This window comes from Sphaeramia orbicularis, chromosome 14, assembly GCF_902148855.1.
Source record: "Sphaeramia orbicularis chromosome 14, fSphaOr1.1, whole genome shotgun sequence".
NCBI classification, from domain to species: domain Eukaryota; kingdom Metazoa; phylum Chordata; class Actinopteri; order Kurtiformes; family Apogonidae; genus Sphaeramia; species Sphaeramia orbicularis.
The window spans coordinates 26,427,895-26,448,301 of NC_043970.1; the positions used below are offsets into that span (position 1 = coordinate 26,427,895).

At 36.2% G+C, this 20,407-nt stretch overlaps 2 protein-coding genes across 6 annotated transcripts in view; one reads left to right on the forward strand and one right to left on the reverse strand.

The window, feature by feature from the left end:
* Nucleotides 1–1,207: 1,207 nt before the first annotated feature.
* Nucleotides 1,208–8,531, reverse strand: nlrc3l1 (NLR family, CARD domain containing 3-like 1). Its single transcript, XM_030153965.1, has 7 exons — nt 8,482–8,531; nt 7,572–7,839; nt 4,788–4,895; nt 4,597–4,674; nt 4,399–4,507; nt 3,743–3,983; nt 1,208–3,063 (listed from the first exon to the last, which is right to left on the reverse strand). Exons 2-7 carry the CDS (start codon nt 7,748–7,750, stop codon nt 1,475–1,477), a joined length of 2,304 nt encoding a protein of 767 aa, XP_030009825.1. The 5' UTR covers nt 7,751–7,839; nt 8,482–8,531; the 3' UTR covers nt 1,208–1,474.
* Nucleotides 8,532–13,656: 5,125 nt separating this feature from the next.
* The window catches only part of LOC115433105 (connector enhancer of kinase suppressor of ras 2-like), a 50,044-nt gene continuing 43,293 nt past the window's right edge, over nt 13,657–20,407 (forward strand). For all 5 annotated transcript variants that reach the window (XM_030154325.1, XM_030154324.1, XM_030154327.1 and 2 more), the window contains exon 1: nt 13,657–14,177. In XM_030154325.1, the coding sequence (XP_030010185.1) occupies nt 14,114–14,177 (64 nt within the window). In that variant the 5' untranslated portion in view covers nt 13,657–14,113. The remainder of the gene's footprint in view (nt 14,178–20,407) is intronic.

Genomic DNA, 20,407 nt, shown 5'->3' on the forward strand with positions numbered 1-20,407 from the left:
AGAGAATAATAGAACTGGAAGAGTAAGTTTTTTGGTTCATATATTAACACAGAACAGTGGCCCATGTAATATGTTGTATTCTGTTTAGACTTAAAAGATGCTGTAGGTTAACAATTATCAGCTACACTGACTTATTTTCTTCAGATCAACAGCAGAAAACGGAGCAATCCTACAAAAGAGTCTGCTATTGAAGAAGGTGACACCAGAGGACCTCAAGACCACCTTCACTTGTGTGGTGACTAACACTGCGGGAGCGGCTCATAAGTCCATCACGTTAACAGCTAAATCAAATGACTGCAAAGGTCATAAAAGGAACAGGATACACAGCAGAGCAGAAAAAAAATGAATCATCTAAAGCGTTTTATCTTGCAAATGAAAAAAATGTGCATGTGTAAATTTAGTGAAAGCTACTGTGTGTAAAGTGCTTTGAAAACAATGCATTAGAGTTCATTTTATTTTGACAGCTATTCTTGAATAAAGCCACAAGTAGTAACATTTGATTTAAGAAAACTGCAATTTTATTCAGGACAAAAAAGTTATTTTTTAAACAGGCACCTTCATAGCATTTCATGTAAAACAAAGCAATGTTTTTACATATTGCAGTCTACTGAATACATGTATTTAGTGCAATATATGTTGTATTTTTTTTATTTTGTCTGTTTTCATTTGATAAGCAACATGACATCCGTTTTTGAACCACATTAAAATTTATAAACACCAGATCCCCAACCAATTCAGTTTACTTAAAAACTATCAGAATTACATGTGACAAACAAATATATTGGTATTTGGTAATAGTGTTGTTGACTGTAAAAAGGTTACATTTTTACAAGCTTTGTCCTGATCACTGAGCTGTGACATACAGTGGTGAAAGAAAAAACAGGGATTAGAAGATACATGTTCAGTAATGCATATAATATTTTCAGCTATGTGAAATTAATAATAGTCCTTTACTACATAATTGCCTTTGTGGATGCCAGTAGATTAAACCAATCATATTTTTATCATAAGCTAAATAGTCAGATTTTGTTAGTGCATTTATATTTGTATTCAGTTGAGATCAACAGTAGTCTGTCAACATAAAAATGGAATAGTATACATTATACACAGCGTAAAAATAACTAAAAAGGACACTTATGGCTAATAGCTTTAGAGATGCATAGAAACAAATCCAACCCCCCCCCCCCCACACACACACACACACACACACACACACACACAAACCCAGAACAAATTTGTACCCCCATTTTGATTTACCTCTAAATGCGAAGAATTTATGGACTGATTAGGTTTGGCTGCTATATTCTCTAAAGCTTGTACTAAAACATTCTAAAACGTGTACGAGGCAGAGGAGGCTATAAATATGTTTCTCCTTCAGAGCAGCATCATGTCCTCGCCACCATTTCTCGCTCCGACAGTGGAAGCTTTGATTTATGACTTTGTACTTTGTGCACAGTGATCAGTGTTGTAAAGATCAAATGGATGCTGCTTGCTGCACACCCAGCTCCACCAGGCAGTGCTTCAAGTTGTCATTTCTGGCAGGAAACTGATTTTCAGCGATCCTCTTCCTGATGTGTGCATCCGTTTCTTCGATGACAGATGTCCACTTTGCACTGGGGATGAAAAATGTTTGGAGGAGTTCCATGTTTTTCTTATTTGCCATCCCACACAAGAAACGCAAGAAAAAGTCCAGCTTGCCATCCTCACAAAGCAGGCTTCTCTCCACAGCGCTCTTGAACACTTCCATATTCTTGGACCTCAACATCCGTGAGAGTTTGCCTTTCTGTTGCTGTTCAAAAATGTTCTTTCCCTGGTTTCTGAAGCTGAGAAACACATACAGAGAAGCCAGGTACTCCTGCATTGTGGCATGGATAAAGCTAACAGCGACCTCATGGTACAAGACGTGTAGCGATATGAGAAACTGGTAACACAAGCCAGTGCGTGTGATCGCCTCCTTATCAATTCCTTTGCAATCCTTCCAGCTAATCTTGGTAATCCGGAACTTGCCTTTTTCCAGCAGGTTGAAGGCCAGCTTTCCAAGACTCATAATGAATTCCAACTCTTCATTGGGAGGCAAATCTGGAGCTCTAAATCTGCGGAGTTGACGCATGAGCAGTAGCATCAGCTTTGTGTACATGTAAGTGAGGCTTGTGGGCAGCTCTGCCTGCGGCCCCCGTTCAGTCTTTATCCTCAGGCACTCTTCTGCCACCAGTGAACAAAACAATGGCAGATGACACATGATACGAAGGGTTTTGGAAGAATTGACGTATTCAATGACTTGAGCTGCTTGGCTGGGATCCTTAATCTTCTTCTTAAAGTACTCGTCCTTTTCAGGGTCACAGAAACCACGCACCTCAAACACCATGTGATGTGTATCCCAAGGAATGACGGGCCTCATCTGCGGTCGAGAAGTGAGCAAGACTCTGGAATGGTACAGTAGCCTCCCTCTGATGATGTTCACAAGGATCACATTCAGATTTTTGGGAGTTTCAAGGTCAGTCATAATCTCTGTGTTTTCAAAGTCTAATTTCCCAGAGTGCTCATCGAGACCATCTATGACAATCACCATAACGGACTCACTACTGGTATAGTCGCTGGTTCTCAGTTTTTTGGTTTCTGGGTACAAAGTTTCTATTATCTCAACCAAAGAAATTTCGGAATCCTCATATTTTTTAAGATCCCTAACGAACAAAGGAAACAAAAAAGTCACATGCTCATGAGACTTTCCTTCTGCCCAATCCAAGATTAATCTCCTGACTGCCATCGACTTCCCTGACCCTGCAGCTCCATTGATCAATGCGATACTAACGTAGTTGTCTTTCACCCATTCTTCATCGAAGATCTCCCCTGGGGACATTCGTGTCTCTCCCTCATTGTTGGTACTCAGCTTTCCTATTGTTAAGACCTCATGTTCAATATTTGGACCATTATTATTTTCACGTGTCATGTAGAGATTAGTGTAGACATCGTCGAGGGGCCTCTTCTCTCCTTCCGGGTTCAAATCAATACATACGGTGTTGTACTTCTCCTTAAGAGTCTGACATAAATCATGACGGACTTCATCTGTGAAAAATAAAAAAATATGTACATGAATATTTTAGACCTGTTTTAGGGGTCAACTTGTGTTTCAAACAGATACATATTATCAGTGATCAAGAAAACAACCTATGTGCCTGTTACACACAAGCAGTAAAAATAAAAATACTGGTGACAAAATTTACAATAAGACAACCTCCAATATAAAATCTGATGAGAAGCATATGTATAATTAAAAGAGAACTTAGGTCTTCTGTCTGTCTTTGCTAAAAAAAAAAAGTTCAGGGAGCGAGCAACCAGCATTGTGTCTTACAAAGTAATACATAAAATAAACCAAAGAGATTCCTGATATTTTATCAAGTAGATAAAAATAAATTGAAGTAGTCGTATTTTACTTTGTTCTGAAATTATAAAAGTAGGCAATAGTCCCGCTTCAGCAAATACAGATGGTGCAGAAACAGAGATGCTCAGTGTTGGATTTTAAATTTTTTTTGTCAGGGATTCGATTCCCATAATAGTTAAAATACAGAATACTTATAATTGGTTGACCCTTAACCTGTTTACACCATCATATTCACTAAGACTGAAGACAAAGTACAAACCTTTGTTGCAACTTTTCTTGCATAAATGCATTACTTATCTATTTTTTACATTTAGATGTTCTCATTTGAGTAAAAAATCATATTACACATAGGGATGTACTCACTGTGGATGCACAAGGTGTCCAGAAAATCAACCATCCTGTATACTTCGATATCCACCAATGCACACCTCACGATTTGTATAGACACTCTCAGGCTGTAACACTCAAGGACTCGGTCTACAACATCCACCATGTCCATGCTTTCGAAAGGAGTGTTGAATGTTTGTGGGTAACGTTGCCAAAGGATCTTCTTGAATCTTTTAAATTCCAGGTCTTTCAGCCTCCCAAGGACTTTGCAAATAGCCTGATTAAAAAAAGAATTAAGTTATTTTACTTTTTTACAGGTTGTCTACTTTAAGAAGACAAATCATAACTAAATTTAAGGTGTCTTGGACAAATAACTGTTTTGTTATTCACGCATTATAGATAAATAATATGGTAAGACATATTTCTGATCTTGACTAGAGGTATATTTTAAATAGTTATATATGTTTGAGTTAGGTTAATCTACATTTTGCCAACTGGTCAGTGCAAAAGTAAAGTAAAAATATAGGACTTTCCAAAGAAAAGCTTGACTAACTTTGCCAGAGATCATTTAATAGACTACTTAATGACTTTTACAGGTTATACTGGATTTACAAAATTGATTTTAAGACACGGTGTATTTTCTATTTAGTGTCACAGAAACATTGCAGAGACAAATGGGGCCAGGAACTCACCTTAAAAACGAATGCTACTGTGAGAGATGGATGGACTGGCTCACTGAAGTCTTCGATTAGCTCTGGTAATATAAAAGTCTCTGAGGCAGTATCGTCTTTGTCTTGGACCCTATTAAGTACACAATGGAGATATCAAATTATGCTGGACAAACTTGTGTGAAATAACAGAAATGTCTTAAAAAATACAACTTTACATACTTCTGTGTTCTCTTTTCACAGTCGTCACTGTCCAGGGAGTAGGAGCTAGAATATGAATCTAATCTCTCCAGGTGGACACTACAACCAACACAACACAAATGTTTTAATTATAACATTGTAAAGTCATTTAAATTGCAATAGGACAGAATGACTTTTCTAACAGGTTTTTGAATGCTTTGTGTTGTTTGTACCTTGTGGAAAATCCATTTTCATCAGCCATTTCAGCGGAACATTCTATATAGTCACTTGACATTGAGTGGTAACTCAGCGCTGGAGACAAGGCCTGATCCACGTAATGCCTGGAGAAAAAAAAAAAAAGGTTGGCAAAATGACAGTTTGTTAATTGCTCAGTGTCTACATAACAGAGAATCACCAGCTCCACAGCTCACACCAGATAAGAAGTCCATTTAAAGCTTAGCTCTCTTTCACGAGCAGCATGAAGGATGTACTTGAATTAGGGAAAACAAGGGCTTATGAAGACTGATTGACACATATGGGCTTAACTCCATATTGTGTTTTTATTGATTTAGAGTTTTCCCTTTGGATTCATTTGGCAAGGATGTGACAAAAAAGTACCCTCCTTACTGTGGCGTGTTTAAATGTGGACATATGAGGTTCAGTAATGACATATGTGATTCCAGACTCTAGACTGTTGTCTTCTTTTTCAAATCCTGCTGCCAGAGAAGTTGGACCATGAACTTAAGTACAATAAATTATACAATCTGGGACTCATCCAACTGTTTGGACCATAACTGAAGAAAGAACAAAGACAGATTTTTAATGTTTTCACAGAACTACTTAATTGTATTTTGTGACTCTAAACAAATTGTAAACATAGTCAAAAAGTTGGAACACAGGCATGTTTACCACCACAGTGTCACACTCCCTTGTTATACTTTGTAATTGTTTATTACTGAGCACACTCATTCTAGTTGTTTGAAGACCTATGCTATCCAACAGTCATGGTGATGCTGTTGGAACTGGTGGAGAGTGAGGCTTGGTATTGCCTTGCTGAAATACCCATACTCAGAGATAAATGGTGACTTGATGGCAGCATAGTCTGTCTAAAATTCCAATATCTGCCCTCACACTGATGGTACCTCCATACATAAACAGGTCAGCCATACTTTTCCTCCTTTTGCTGACAATAGCCTGGATGACATTTTCATCTTAGGCAACCTGACATCCATTTTTCCCGAGAACAAGCTGAAATGTGGACTCATATCTTTGTCTTTTGGTCCAGCTGAGATGAGTTTGGACGCAGAGAAAAGTACAGAACAAATCTAGAGCTTCCTCCTTGTCTAAAAAAATTTCAAGTACATTTCTGGACATAGCAGCAGACACCTTTAAGTTACAGGGACTTTCCAAAATCCTCCTGAGCCCATATGTTTATATTCATCAGGGCAGCATGACAGTTTTTAATGTAATTCTGTCTGAGGGTCAAAGGTCATTGACACTCTGCGTTAAAAACTCCACTTCCTGGTTGGGGAGGGGCAGGACCTCACCTATCAGGCCACACCCAACCATTTAAGAGGAAGGATCAGGCCCAGCCCATCCTCTTTTCCTTTGTTTGACTGGGAGCATGCGGCCTGAAGGACAGACTAAGACTTAAATGCATTGACTGGATAGATGCATATCTGAGTGTGTTATATTTTGTGGTACTGTTACTTGAATATCCTTAAATATGTTTGGAATTGTTTTGGTAATAGAGTTATTGTTTCCCTTTGTTTAAGACTCAAATCATCTCATCCATGTCATCTCATCCACGTCATCACCTGAACCATTCAACTTGTAATATTTCTGCCTGAAGAGAAAATAAAAGCATTAAACGGAATCCCTGACCAGTTTTCATATCTGACCGTATGCCAATGCAGAAGTTTTAATTATTCCATCGCAATCAGCCCTTCAATATCAGCCTTCATAGTTTTTACACTCTGGTTTTCAACCTTGGCCTTCACATACTAAGACTCCCTGAATCTTTTCACAATAGCACGTACCTCAGATAGTTAAAGATCTTTGTAATTTTTCTGTGAGTGCTAGTCTGTTTCTACTGATTCTTAAAATTTTTCTTCTAACATTTTGGCACAACGAGTTGACCCACAACCCATCTTTCTTTGGTGGATCCTCCTTTTGTGCCCATTCATGATCCCTGACCCATTACCAACTTATCTGCTAATTGTGGAATCTTACAGAATAGTGTTACTTGTATACTTGATGACTTTTCAGCCCTATTTTGCCTCTGTCTCAACTTCTTCTTGATTCAAAAATGTACATTTTATTACAGGCATTTGTTATATATGCAAAATACAATTAAGTCGGTTCATAAAAATATTTTTAAAAAAAAACCCTTTCACCTCTTGTCTATTATATAAAGGTTTAGGTTTCTAGAACTGGAATTTTTATGAATGTTCTTCATTTATTCCACTAGGGGAAGCTGCTGAGTGCCACACATGCTGAATGGCTTGGAATATTCTAGAGACTACATATGAACCAATGTTTTTCTTTCTACTTCATTAGCTGAGTAGCTCCTTCAGCACCAGACTTTTACATCCCCTGTGCAAGACGGAGCGATTCAGCTGGTCATTCCTCAAAGTTCAGACGTTATAACGGTTCACAGTAACAACCCCCCCCACCCCCCCCCCCCGGCATGTGTAATCACAATGTAAATAGTATTTAAATTTCAAAAATGTTTCATTCTAATTCTTTATTTATATAAATATTTATATAAATACCAAATTTCTCATTTTCTTTCAAATTTTAGTTTTAACTTTTTTTTTTACCTGTCTTTTTCTTTGCACTTGTTTGTTGTATGTTCCTGCTGTCAACTGTGAAATTTCCCCATAGTGGGATCAATAAAGTCTTATCTTATTACTTTCTCCTTCATTCTATCCTTAACATTCATTTACTAATGCATGTTAAATGGTGCCATTCATCAACAAGACCAGAAAAAAAAACAAAAAAAACACTCGCATTACCATTCACTGGTGTCCATAGGATCTGGCCCTAAATCCAGAGATGGTCTTCTCGGTGGAATGTAATACAGTCCGTCATCTTCTTCATCTTCTGGATACTCACTCCCTCCACTAGCAGGTGCATCCCCATCAGAGGAGCCTGACGGCGTGGCCATGTCCTCAAATAATTCACTGTCATCCATTTTTTTACCTTCTTAAAAGAATCTGAGACAGAGAGGGTCTAGCAATCACTTTCTCAGCAGACGGTCACAGAGGGATAGCATGCCCATTCCTGCATTAAACAAACAAACAAACCTCTTATTAATGTCAAATCTCTAGTTCTTCACCAGGATGTGTGACGAACTCTGCACTGAGGTCGGTTTCCTGCCATATCCTTATATTCCACGTGTTAGAACATGCAGGTATGAGCACACTGGAATGAGCAGGTTTTGGTTACACTAGCTAATTCTCCACTCAAATGTGTATTTCTGCAGTGCTTTATAATGACTTGTTTACAATGTTTTCTAAAGTCAGTGTTCGTGTTTATTCTTATATTTAGCTACAGGCTAAATGACATGCGTTTAACCCCCTTTTACATCGCTATTAGAAACATGGACTCGTAACACACAAAATACGTCAAGTATCGATTAAAACCAGCTCAAGCACGTCAACATGTAAAAATAACTGCGTTAACAGGTGATAGTTTGCGTTTATGAAAACACGGTAGCTACGTAAAACTTTTCGTATCGTAGCTTTCCTTTAGCCGATACTGACACATTCAATCCAAGGCAGACAAGAAGGGTTAACTCAAAACAAACCGCACGTAATAAGACATTAATGCTGCATCTGTAAAATCAGCTAAATGGAAAAAAACAGGAACTTAATAAATAATTAAAAAAAAAAAAAAAACGTATTTATGGGACTTTGACTTTACCGTTTCAACTGAATTCCGTATGTTTCCGTGTTTCTTCTTCTCCTTTTTGCGTCTCGACAAAATAAACAATAGACTCTGCCCCCTACAGGACAAGAGAGTGAATAACATGCATTAACACTGTTGGAGTTATGTGTACTGCACTATATTAGGATTTTAATAGATGAAGCTCTCTACAATAACATGTATACATGTGCACACAACCTGAGTAACCTGCAGTGGTTTAGCAACCCACAATATACTTACATATACTTATACTTATAATATACTGATCATTTTTGCACAACAATCAAACATTAACAAATGAATAATAATAAATAATAACATTTATACAAAGGTTTGCAGGGAAAGCATCCTATAATAGAAATAAACACAATAAACCCACAAACACTCAGATGAAAGATTAGGATGCATATTGCTATATTTCAAAAATAAATTTGCAGGTGGGTTGTGATAATGAAGATTTATTCTAAGTTTTTAATAAAATATTTTAAGTACAAATGAAATCATATGTTTGTTTCTAAATCATCATCTATTAACAACACTTGCATTTGTTTCCATAATGCAGTGAATGCCTGCATGAATGTGCAAGTATCAGACATGTTTTTCTAGCATTTTTTAATATAATTTTGCATTTCCACCACTCTGTAGGCTACTTATATGTTGTCATCTTATTTTTTCCCATCAAAAAATGTGGTAAATATCAGTGACTAAAGAAAAATCTTCTTGCCTTACACAACAGCTGCCTCTCTTATTTATTTATGATTATTGATCATCTTGAATGTCAGTGTAGGCACAGATGTTTTTGTCTATTCTTAGGGACTCCTGGGGGTTACTTTACACTTTTAATGTTTTATAGGGGCATCAACTCATAGAAATCACGTCTCAAAGTGTGGTGTTGTATTGTAGACTGTTTCATGAGTAGGCTATTGAATTTCAACACTGTATAGTAAAAGACTGTGCATATAGGTTTTTTTCCCCTCCCCTGAAGCTGTTAACAAGCACGGGAAAATGTTTGCATCCCTGTCTCATTGGTGACCGTCGTTTCCACTACACTGCGCTTTGTGTGATGGAGGCGTGAGCAGCGACAAAGACGAAGGAGGAAACAGCGGCTGTATGAGGGGTGGTCAGTGCCATGGAGGCTGAGAACAGGCTGAAGACTACAGTGAGGACAGACAGAGGTGTCAGGTGGTGTTTACTTAGGTGGATATTTAACATATTTAACCCTTTCATGCATGAATTATGACAACCTTAATCAAGATTTTTTTTTTTTTCCTGAGTGTTTTTATTCTTCTTTAAGCATGAAAAAAGCAATATGATTGAATTTTTTCTTTTTATGAACCTATTTTTCATGGGGTTACAAAAATATCCAGTCAGCTGGACACCATGCATTTACAGAAATACTGTGTGAAAACTATGAAATACATTTTTAATGCTGTTAATCTGTTCTCACATTTTAACATACTAGAACCTCCTGAGACCCAGCAATGCATTTTTGTCCTCTGTAGGGGACAAGAGTTTTACAGCTTTATAAAAAGAAAAAAAATATGCTGTCCACTGCAAAGGACATTCCGTAATTAAAAAAAAAAAAAAAAATCTATCTGAAAAAGCTGTTTCCAATCAAGACAATTATTAAATGTAAAAAAGCCAAAACTTTTCCTTTCCTGGGTCTCTAGTTATTACTCAGATATGCAAAAAAAAAAAAAAGTTGTTTAAAAAAAAACCTGTTAATTACAGTCTAATAACCATCAGCAATTGATTTACATTCAAATATGTTACTGCAGATCAGGTTGATCAAGAACAGTGATGGTATGAATTGCATTGTATGGGATGATGTATAAGCATCCACTGTGTTGGTTGATATGCAATTAAAACAACACAACCCATGAATATACAAGAGAACAACTTTGAATAGCTGTCCACTGTAGTGACCATTATGCATGAAAGGGTTAAGAGCATCTCATGTGGTTCGCATTAATTTTAGTATGTTAGAATATACTATCCATGCCATAATAAAATTAAACCAACAAAATGTTTGCTGGAGTCCTGAAAATTAAAATGTATGTCTGGGATACTGGATTATATTGTTAAATATACTGTCATCTACCATCAATTTAGAGAAACAGAGAAAGTCATTCTCTGCAGTAACAACAAAATGTCAGCCTACCTGCTGATATTTTATGTAATCATATAAAAATATAACATATTAGTGTATGAGAAAATACAGACTTTTTTTTTAAGCTTATTTCAAAGGTTTTTTTTTTCCTGTTGTGTTTTGTTTTAAGACTACTTTAGTTCTTGTCAAATTTATTGCAGTAAAATAATTGCACAATGACATATAAATAATAAGTCCAAATCTTTCTCTCTGTTTTAGTGAAAAAAGAAAAAGTACAATTTTAACAACACTATGCTTCAGCTTCTCATTTACAAATGCTCATTACAAATTACAGCTCACAGTTTATCTATAAAGGCACAACATTCCACTTCTTTTTTTTTTTTTTTTTAACAAATTTCAGGTTGTTCGTGGTTGTTTAGATTATTCACATTTTTGTGAAAGAATAGTTTGTAAAAGTACATTTTTATTAAGTAATTTTATTTTTTTTCCACATAAAAAAGAATAATTGGGAGTTGTAATCATTTATTGGTTATTATGCTGCTACTTTATTTGTCTGATCCACTTGAGAGCAAACTGGGCTGTATGTGACCACTGTACTAAAACTAGTTTGGCATCTATCACTGTTAATATCTTTTGCACCCCGAAAATTTATCTTGTGGGCAAGATCGGACCCTTTGGTGGGCTAGTTTTAGCCCTTGAGCCTCATGTTTGACTTCCCTATTCTAAAGAAATTGTAACATTAATAATAATATGAATCAAGGGGCAGCAAATCAAGTAAAACAGAGCCATAGATTTCTTTGAATTTGAACTTTGTTGGAAGTCATTTAAAGGGGTCATGTTTTGCTAAACCCACTTTTATTAGTCTTTGATTCATTTATTTGTGTGTTTGGACCCCAATAGTTTAAAAAGTTTGAATTTGAACCTTCCAGGTGCTGCAAAGCTATCTTTATATTGACTCCGGCAAAAATTGAGTGGATTTCTACAACTCGTTTATATTCCTTATGTCACAAAATTTGCACATATAAGGTCAAAACTTCCAACGAACATTTCTCCGTCAGCAGCAGCGGTTGTTGTAAAAACAGAAAATATGTCCAAACTTCAAGTGATTACCTAAAATGTTCAATTGTTGGTTGTATTAACGAACACAAGTGGCTGAACGGGACAGAAAACATGGTCAACAACCTGGAGGGGGTGGGGCATGAAGTGGCTCATGTGCATTTCAAAGGCTAGTGTTCAAAGCAATGTTTCTGGTGTCATTAGTCAGAAATGGAGTTGAAGATGAACCTGTGGAGTTGAATTAATGAAGAATTCAGACCCAAGCATAGCATTTACAGTTTATGTAGACCACAGGGAAATGTTTTAACCCTGTAAAGCCTGAATCATTAAATCTCTGACAGAAAATTCCAGTTCTTTGAAACTGGAGCCTTTATTGGTCCTTTTGAACAACCCCAATTTTTTTTTTCAAATATCAATTTCCATGTATGACTTTAAATTTTATATCATATTTGATACATCGGGTCTCAATGCTCAAATATTATAATTTTTGAACAAACAAAAACATAATATAACACAAACATGTCAAACAAATTAGTATTCCTTTTGAAAACTGGCAAAGTTCTGCCTCCTCCCTCATTAATGACAATCTTGTAGTGTCACCGGAAAGACCTCTGATGAAGTAATTCTACCCCTGGTGCATTATCTGTGTATTGAATGTATCTAATTATATACACCAGGTTTATCCAGAAAAAAACATATCACACTGATCATGTAGATGGCTTCAAAACTCATGTATCAAATATGATACATTTGACATTATAGGGTTAAAATGCATCAATCCATTTAAAACAGCAAAATATCACTCCTGTACTGCATTGAAAGTCACCAACAGTGTAATTCCTCCGGGTATGACAGACACAAGTGGTTTTCTCTACAGATGGATTTATTCGAATCCAGCTTGGTCCGATTCACAAATCACACCGTGAAAACTAAAAAGTCACAGACAAGACAATAATTAGCTTACACAAAATAAAGACAATCGACAAATAAGACTACTTCTGCAAAATAAACAGACATAACAATACCTCGTTGGCTGAGTACTGAGAAAGGAATTAACCCTTTCATGCACGAATTATGAGAACCTTAATCAAATTTTTTTCCTGAGTGTTTTTATTCCTCTTTAGGCATGAAAAAAACAATGCAATTGAAAATTTTCTTCTGAAAAATAAATAGTAAATAAATAAATAAATAAAAATTATTTTAAATTAAAAAAAAAAAAAAAACATACAAAAAATAATCATGAAAAAAAATCCTATGAACCTATTTTTCATGAAGTTGCAAAAATGTCCACTCAGCTGGACACCACATGTTTAATTTTTGACGCACAGAAACATGTATTTACTGATAAATTGTGTGAAAACTATGGAGAGGGCTTGTGATTCTGGGGGTTTATGCTCAGGAGAGATCTACATGATGTTACCAATTCATGTCACAAAAGATATGTAGTGTCTTAAAACTTTAATAAAGATATGTGTAAAAAAAAAAAAAAAAGAAAAAAAAAAAGAAAAGAACAACAAAACCCACGAATATACAAGAGAACAGCTGTAGAAGAGCCGTCTACTGGAGTGATCACTGTGCATGAAAGGGTTAATTTTGGTCGTCTTCTTCTTTCTTTCTTATCAAATTTAAATCTTAAACTTTAGCTCAGTGACGTCTGTGCATCCATTCTCTCTCAGATCGCTTCTTCTTCTTCTAAAGAAAAACCTCTGCTCTGCACACAAAGCTTACACATGTGCTACAGCGCCCTCTGGTGGTGCGCAACCACAATAACAATGAAATGCACAGAAACAGGCATAAATGAAATGTGGCAGCAACAAACAGTATTGTTCTCAGACATTTTAAGGTAAAAATGTAACATATTACACCTTCTCATTGTTCCAGTACAGGGTATATTGCACATGCTGAGTGGTAGTGGGTCCTCTCCATCCTGTGCCTCCTCGTGGCATTACCCACTCCTCATAGCTTTGTGTGCACGGTGAGGGCTATGACTCCATGTCTGTGTATGAGGGAGGATGCACAGAGCGCACCCAGCCTTTCCAGACACCAGTATGAAGTGATAGTCTGTGCGTTGTTCTGCTCTGCTTTGCTCTGGAGGCTACTGGGATGTATTTTGGAAGAGGGGGTCGGGCAGCAGTGACCCACCAGCATCACCGCCACTGAGCCTGTGACATGAATGCCAAGTAAAAGAGCTCTTTCAAGCGAGCAAACACAAACAGCAGAGGAATGTGCACAAGTCTGCTGGGCTTCTCAAAAAACGACATTCTGGACCTTTATGGACCTACGTCGTTTTGTTTGTAAACACCCAAACTGAACAGAGCAACATCCAGATTATTTATTCCTATTTTTTTCTATGTAATCTAAGTGATATTCTTTTTTTTATTTTTTATTTTTGTTTTAATTTCTGGAGTTGAGGGAGCAGGATCTGTTGGGAGTGTTCCTCTTTTGTCAAGACAAACTTCTACCATGGCACTGGTTATGGAGCCTGTGAGCAAGTGGAGCTCCAGTCAAGTGGTGGACTGGATGAAAGGTAGGATTCACACACGATGGATGCAAACAGGAGCTGATATCCTGTAACTGCTCTGTTGCAGGGGGGATAGGCAGGTCCAAATGCATTACATTACAACACACATTCACTCATCATGCAAAGAAAGCAAGAAAAAAAAAAAAAAAAAAAGGAACAAAAACACCTGCTGAGCCTCTGCTTTTCCTCACCGTCATGTGGCTCCTAACGGGCTTTAATTACACCCTTAAATCGTTATAATTGATTTTCAGACAGTTTCAGTGCAGGGATGACTTGTCCTTCCACACCGTCATGTTCTCCAGAGCCTAACAAATCCAAACAACGCAAAACGCTTTTAAAGCTCTATTGTGTCCTGCGGTGGTTATTGTTAACGCGGGGCCGCCTCTGAGGAGAATGGAAAGAAAGAAAGAAAGCTAGAGCAGATCCAGTAATTACATGACAGTAATTACCCTTCACCAGATATGGGATCTCAACCTGTATTCAGATAAATCCTTAAAGTTATCGACCGAGAATTTTACTGCGTAAAATAGGAGGAAATTACAGCATCACCACAGACATCTGATCCACACAGACTCCCAAAGTCATAGAAAAGTCACAGCAGACTTCAACATCTGAGACTGGATTCAAGAGTTTAGAGTGCAAAGACAAAGGTTATTACTTTAGTTTATTTGTTTCATTCATAAAAATAAAAAAATAAAAATAAAAAGGAAGACACACACCAAAAAAGAAAATCTCATAGAAAACACACATTATGAATGAAACGGAACATAAAGAATAACAATCTTATATTTCCTGCCCCATTTAGCAAAATACCTGTACATTTATAGTTATAATTTTATACAGAATTGTGTCATCAATTTCTTAATGAAAGGTTGTCAAAGTCATTTTAGTTCAAGAACAGCTCAATAATTTCCCAAACAGGCCAAACCAGTAAAATAATAACATAATAACCTATAAATAATGTCAACTCCAAATATTTCTCTATGTTTTAGAGTGAAAAAAGTCAGATTGCATGATGAAAATTTTTACATCTATAAACTATGCTTTAAATTAGGGGTGTCAAACTCATTTTAGTTCAGGGGCTACAGTTTAGTTCAGCCCAATTTGATCTCAAGTGGGCCGAACCAGTAAAATAATAACAGTGAGAAAAGTAAAATTATATTATGATCAGGTTTACATCTACATAGTTTCCTTAAAAATCTGAATGACATGAACAACTTGAATTGTCTTGAGAAAAACAAGTGCAATTTTAACAATATTATGCTTCATAATTGCATTTGGTCTTCTTAAGACATTTCTGTTTGTTCATATTTGTTCAGGTTATTCACGTTTTTTGTACAAGTATAGTTTGGTAATGCAAACATTTTCATGGAATTTTACTTTTTTACACCAAAAAACACAAAGAGAGAATTTGAGGTTGTCATTATATATAGATTATTGTGATAATATTTTACTGGTCTGACCCACTTGAAATCTAATTAGACTGTGATTGTTAACATCTTCAGTGTAATATTTGCATTCTACAAATTCATCCCGCGAGCCAGATTGGACCCTTTGGCGGGCCGGATTTGGCCCCCGGGCTGCATGTTTGGCACCTGTGCTTTAAATGAACATGAACAATATAATATTTCTTAAGAAAATGAAGTGCAATTTTAATAAAATGACTCAACACCCTTGACTGTTAACATCTCAGTGTACTTTTTGCATTTCACAAATTCATCCCACAGGCCAGATTAGACCCTCTGGTGGGCCATTTTTGGCTCGTGGACCATATTTAACACCCCTGTCTTAATACAATACTTCTGTCCATAGCTTCCATTGCTTACTTCTGTTATTCATCATTTATAATTAAACATCATTACATTGAACAGCATCTAAATCGCTGCATTAATTTCCTGTTTCATAATTCCTTAGTTATTCTCATTCATTTGTGATAATCAGCATAGAAGCTCTGACACTAAAGACAACAATGTAAATCAGAAGATCTCTTAGAGATTTGCAGATTTAGCTTTCTGATCATCAGTGTCATCTTCTAGACCCTTGGGCATTCAGCATCAGATATAAATTGATAACAGTGATGTACTTTTGGTAAAAAATAAATGGAATCTAGTTGAATAAACATAACAGTTTGTCAGAATAAACTGCTCATGTGTCTCTAGATACCAGTAAAAGGCTTATCAGTGCAGTTATTTGTCAGAAAGTTCTTTTAAATAACAGTCTTTAAAATATTCAGAATTCTTAAACACCCAAAGTAACTCAAGGGGACGAGTTTGTCTTAGAGATAAAAGACGTAAAAACTGTGATGTGATGTTACATATTGTCTGCTCATGCTCAGTATTAATGTGTTGTTTTGCTGTGCCACATGCTCACGTGTCTGACCACAGCCCCTCAGCGATGCTCCAGAGGAAACGTACACATACATATATATTTACTGCCTCAACACACACACACATACACACACACACACACAGCCTTAGTCATAATTCTAAGCCTGGATGCATGTTTCTGCTGGCTCAGACATATTGTCACTGCAAGGATCAGACCAGTTTCTGTGTATTACAAAGTGTACCTGAATTTGAAGCAGGGTTTTTGTTCCGTGTGCATGAAAGTGCTGGCTCATTTGAAATGTAAGTGTAGGCTGCACGGATGGTTTGACACATAGAGCTGATAGTAAAATATGAGGAAAGGCATAGACAGAGCGACTCCAACATTTAAAGTAAGATCTAAGATAATGTGTAAATAAGTGAGAAATGAATAGGAGTGGAGATTGGATATGAGAAGACTCTGTAGTGTCCCACATCTGACAAGTGGAGCAGAGACGATTCTTGTGCCCAGAGCCCAGTAATGGTAATTTAACATGAGGGACAGAGTGGCACTGAGAGACACTGAGGGAGAGGGAAACGGAGAGGGGAGGGGGTTCATTCTTGTCTCACATCCAGTCTCAGCTCTTAAGGACTGGCAGCATTTTGTTGTTAGCATTCACAGGTTCCATTATTAGCATACCGCTCTGTGATGTCACTGGAGGCCAAACAGGGGCACCCTGTGACCTTCCCACAATCCCACTCACAAACCCCCCCACCATCCCACTGCCTTTAGTGTTTTGTGTGTGCAAGGCGCTCCGTTCCCAGCTGTGACAAAGCCGCTCCAAAGAAGAGATTCTCATAACAAAACACAAAAGAATTCCAGCTTTGATTGACAATTTGTTGACATGCTGAGTACTCAGACGTTGTACAAATACAGATACAAGCATGACAAGTTTTATGTTGCATGAATTTGTCTGTGTTTTGAGGCAGATAATACCATACCATACCACTTTTATTTGTATAGCACATTTTACCAACACAAAGTTTCCAAAGTGCTGCACAGAGTACATACTAGTATAAATAAAATCAAAAACAAATAAATAAAAAATAAAAATAAATAAAAACATGTTCATAGGTATACAATCAACAATATAGTAAATGTCTGATATTCACAAATTTACAATTATTAGCAACTCTGTTTTTATCCAGCTTTATAAGCTTTTAAAATAGAGATCACTTTTTTTTAATCTTATTTTATTCTATTTTATTTTGTTTTGTTTTTACATTTTATTGCTGTTTTCAGAATTTAGATTTGATAGTGGCTAATGGATACTATTACGCTTATAAAGCAGGGTTATGACTTTGACAAGAAATAAATAATTGCTAAAAAAAAATGCACTTAAATAAGAATCACCTAGATTCTTGCAGTTTGTTTAATATTCAGTCACACAGAGATTCATTTGCTGATTAATTTACTCATTTGGGTATTAACTGTTGCTAGACGGTCAGCTCTACAGTTATCTGGTTTCTAATAAAGTGAAGAATAGTTAACATCCAGCTGTGTATTATTACCTCTGCCAAGGAGGTTATGTTTTTGCTGGCGTTGGTTTGTCTGTCTGTCTGTCTGTCTGTCTGTCTGTCCGTGTGCAAGATAACTCAAAAAGTTATGGACGGATTTGGATGAAAATTTCAGGAAATGTTGATACTGGTACAAGGAACAAATGATTAAATGCTGGTGGTGATGGGGGGGGGGCCACTGATCTGCCTTGGCAGAGGTCTGAGCTCTCTGAGTGATTTTCTAGTTTCTTCAATGTGGCAGTGATATCTGATATCTGCTGATTTGTCCATTATTGTCCGTTAGAAGCTATTGTTATTAAAGATCCACTATTGGTCAGCTTCTAAATTTAAAGGTTCAGTGTGTAATATTTAGTGACATCTAGTGATGAAACATCAGATTTCACACTGCTCTGGCCACAAAAAAACACAGAGGTCTTTCTCAGAGACAGTGACTTTGTTTCTGTTAAATGTGAACTGAATTTTAAGCAAACTTTTGCAGACATAAAAATGAAAATGTGAATTCTTATAAATGTGAAATCCTGGAGCAAGTAATGGATGAGACAGAGGAATAATTCAGTCTCCTGATCAGTTCACTCCTGTTGGAACAGACAGGTTTTCATGCTTTAGCGGAATATCTTGGAAGATGCAATAAACAACTGATCAGTCTGATCATCTGTTTTTCCCCCCAATTTATTGTTTTATAGGCATTTTGTTGTCTGCAAAAAAGGCAAACAATGACCTTGAGAGTGAAAAAACATCTTGCAAAATTCATGTCCACATACATTTTCCAATGCAAAATAAAAAAAAAAAGTGCAGTAAATACCTGCTTTTTTTTTTTTTTTTTGCTTTTTATTTTGTTGAAGTGATATTAGCTCAATACAACATAATGATGTACCTTTATGCCTGATGCCACTTAGTATACAATAGAAAAAAGAAAACATGACAGAGGAAAAAGCTTGTTATGAACTACCACAGAAACCTTTTTTTCATGTGATTATACAGTAATGAAAAGATGAGTATGAATAATATATTTAATTTCTGTGGCTAAATCCCCCTAAATGCCCATAAATCTTTGACAGTGGACATTTGAGACTGTGATACATTATCTGTGTTATAACTTCCTCCTCTCTCTATCAAGACTGAAATGCAAAAAGAACATTGATTTCAAAGATTCAAAGCATTTATTGTTATATGGAGTGAGTAAACATGTTCACAATACAATGAAATTCTTGTTTTACTGTCCACAGAATGCTAAATACAGTATAAATAGATTTAAAAAAACAAAAAAACAAAAACAAAATGTAGGACAAGGTAGATAAAAAAGTGTAAAAAATACACAGTGCAAATGTAAAGGCAAGTCTGTCTGTGCAAGTAAAAATGTAAACAGGTAAGTTCTTTTCCAGATCTTGCACTTTAAAAAAATAATTTTTGACCTAATCTACACTGCACTTTAAAATTCTGTCAAACTGTTGTTATTTTTTTGGGACATTCCTAAATTACCTGTCTTTCATCATGGTGTGTGCTGCTTGACCTCTTGGCCAGGTCGCACTTGTAAAAGACATCTGGATCTCAATGGGATTTTATCTGGTTAAATAAAGTTTAAATAAAAATAAATAATTAAAAAGTTCAGTTACAGTGGTAGTCTGTGGTTGTAAACTCCTGCCAGCTGTTTAGGGGTTCGATGGTAGCGGGAAAGAAAGAGTTCTTTGTTTATTCTTTATTTATTAGTGCTTCATATTTCCTCTAGTATAATATGATCACTGAGTACAGCTTTATTGTTATTTAATTTCTTTATTTGGTTCGATAGTCAGTTTAACATTGTTGCATAAATCAACTAATCATAGAAGTGATTGTGCTTTTTTAGACATTAGCTAAGGTCCTGTAGGTTAACAGCTAAAAGCTCCAAATACATACAATACCTCATACAATCACTTCCATTAATGTCCAGTAACCCTGCAAAATGTGAACTACGTGCAATTAATCTTCTTTTCTGCAATAACAATGCAATATTTATTACCTCCGCCAAGGAGGTTATGTTTTTGCCAGCGTTTGTTTGTCTGTCTGTCTGTCCATGTGCAAGATAACTCAAAAGTTATGGACGGATTTGGATGAAAATTTCAGGAAATGTTGATACTGGCACAAGGAACAAATGACAAATGATAAAATTTTTGTGGTGATGGGGGGGGGGCACTGATCTTCCTTGGTGGAGGTCTGCTCTCTCTGAGTGCTTTTCAACTTCAATATTTATCCAAATATAAATGCACTATTTATATATAGACTTGAGTTCATATAGATATACAGTGGATATAAAAAGTCTAAGCACCCTTGTTAAAATGCCAGGTTTTTGTTATGTAAAAAAAAACGAAATGGTAATCT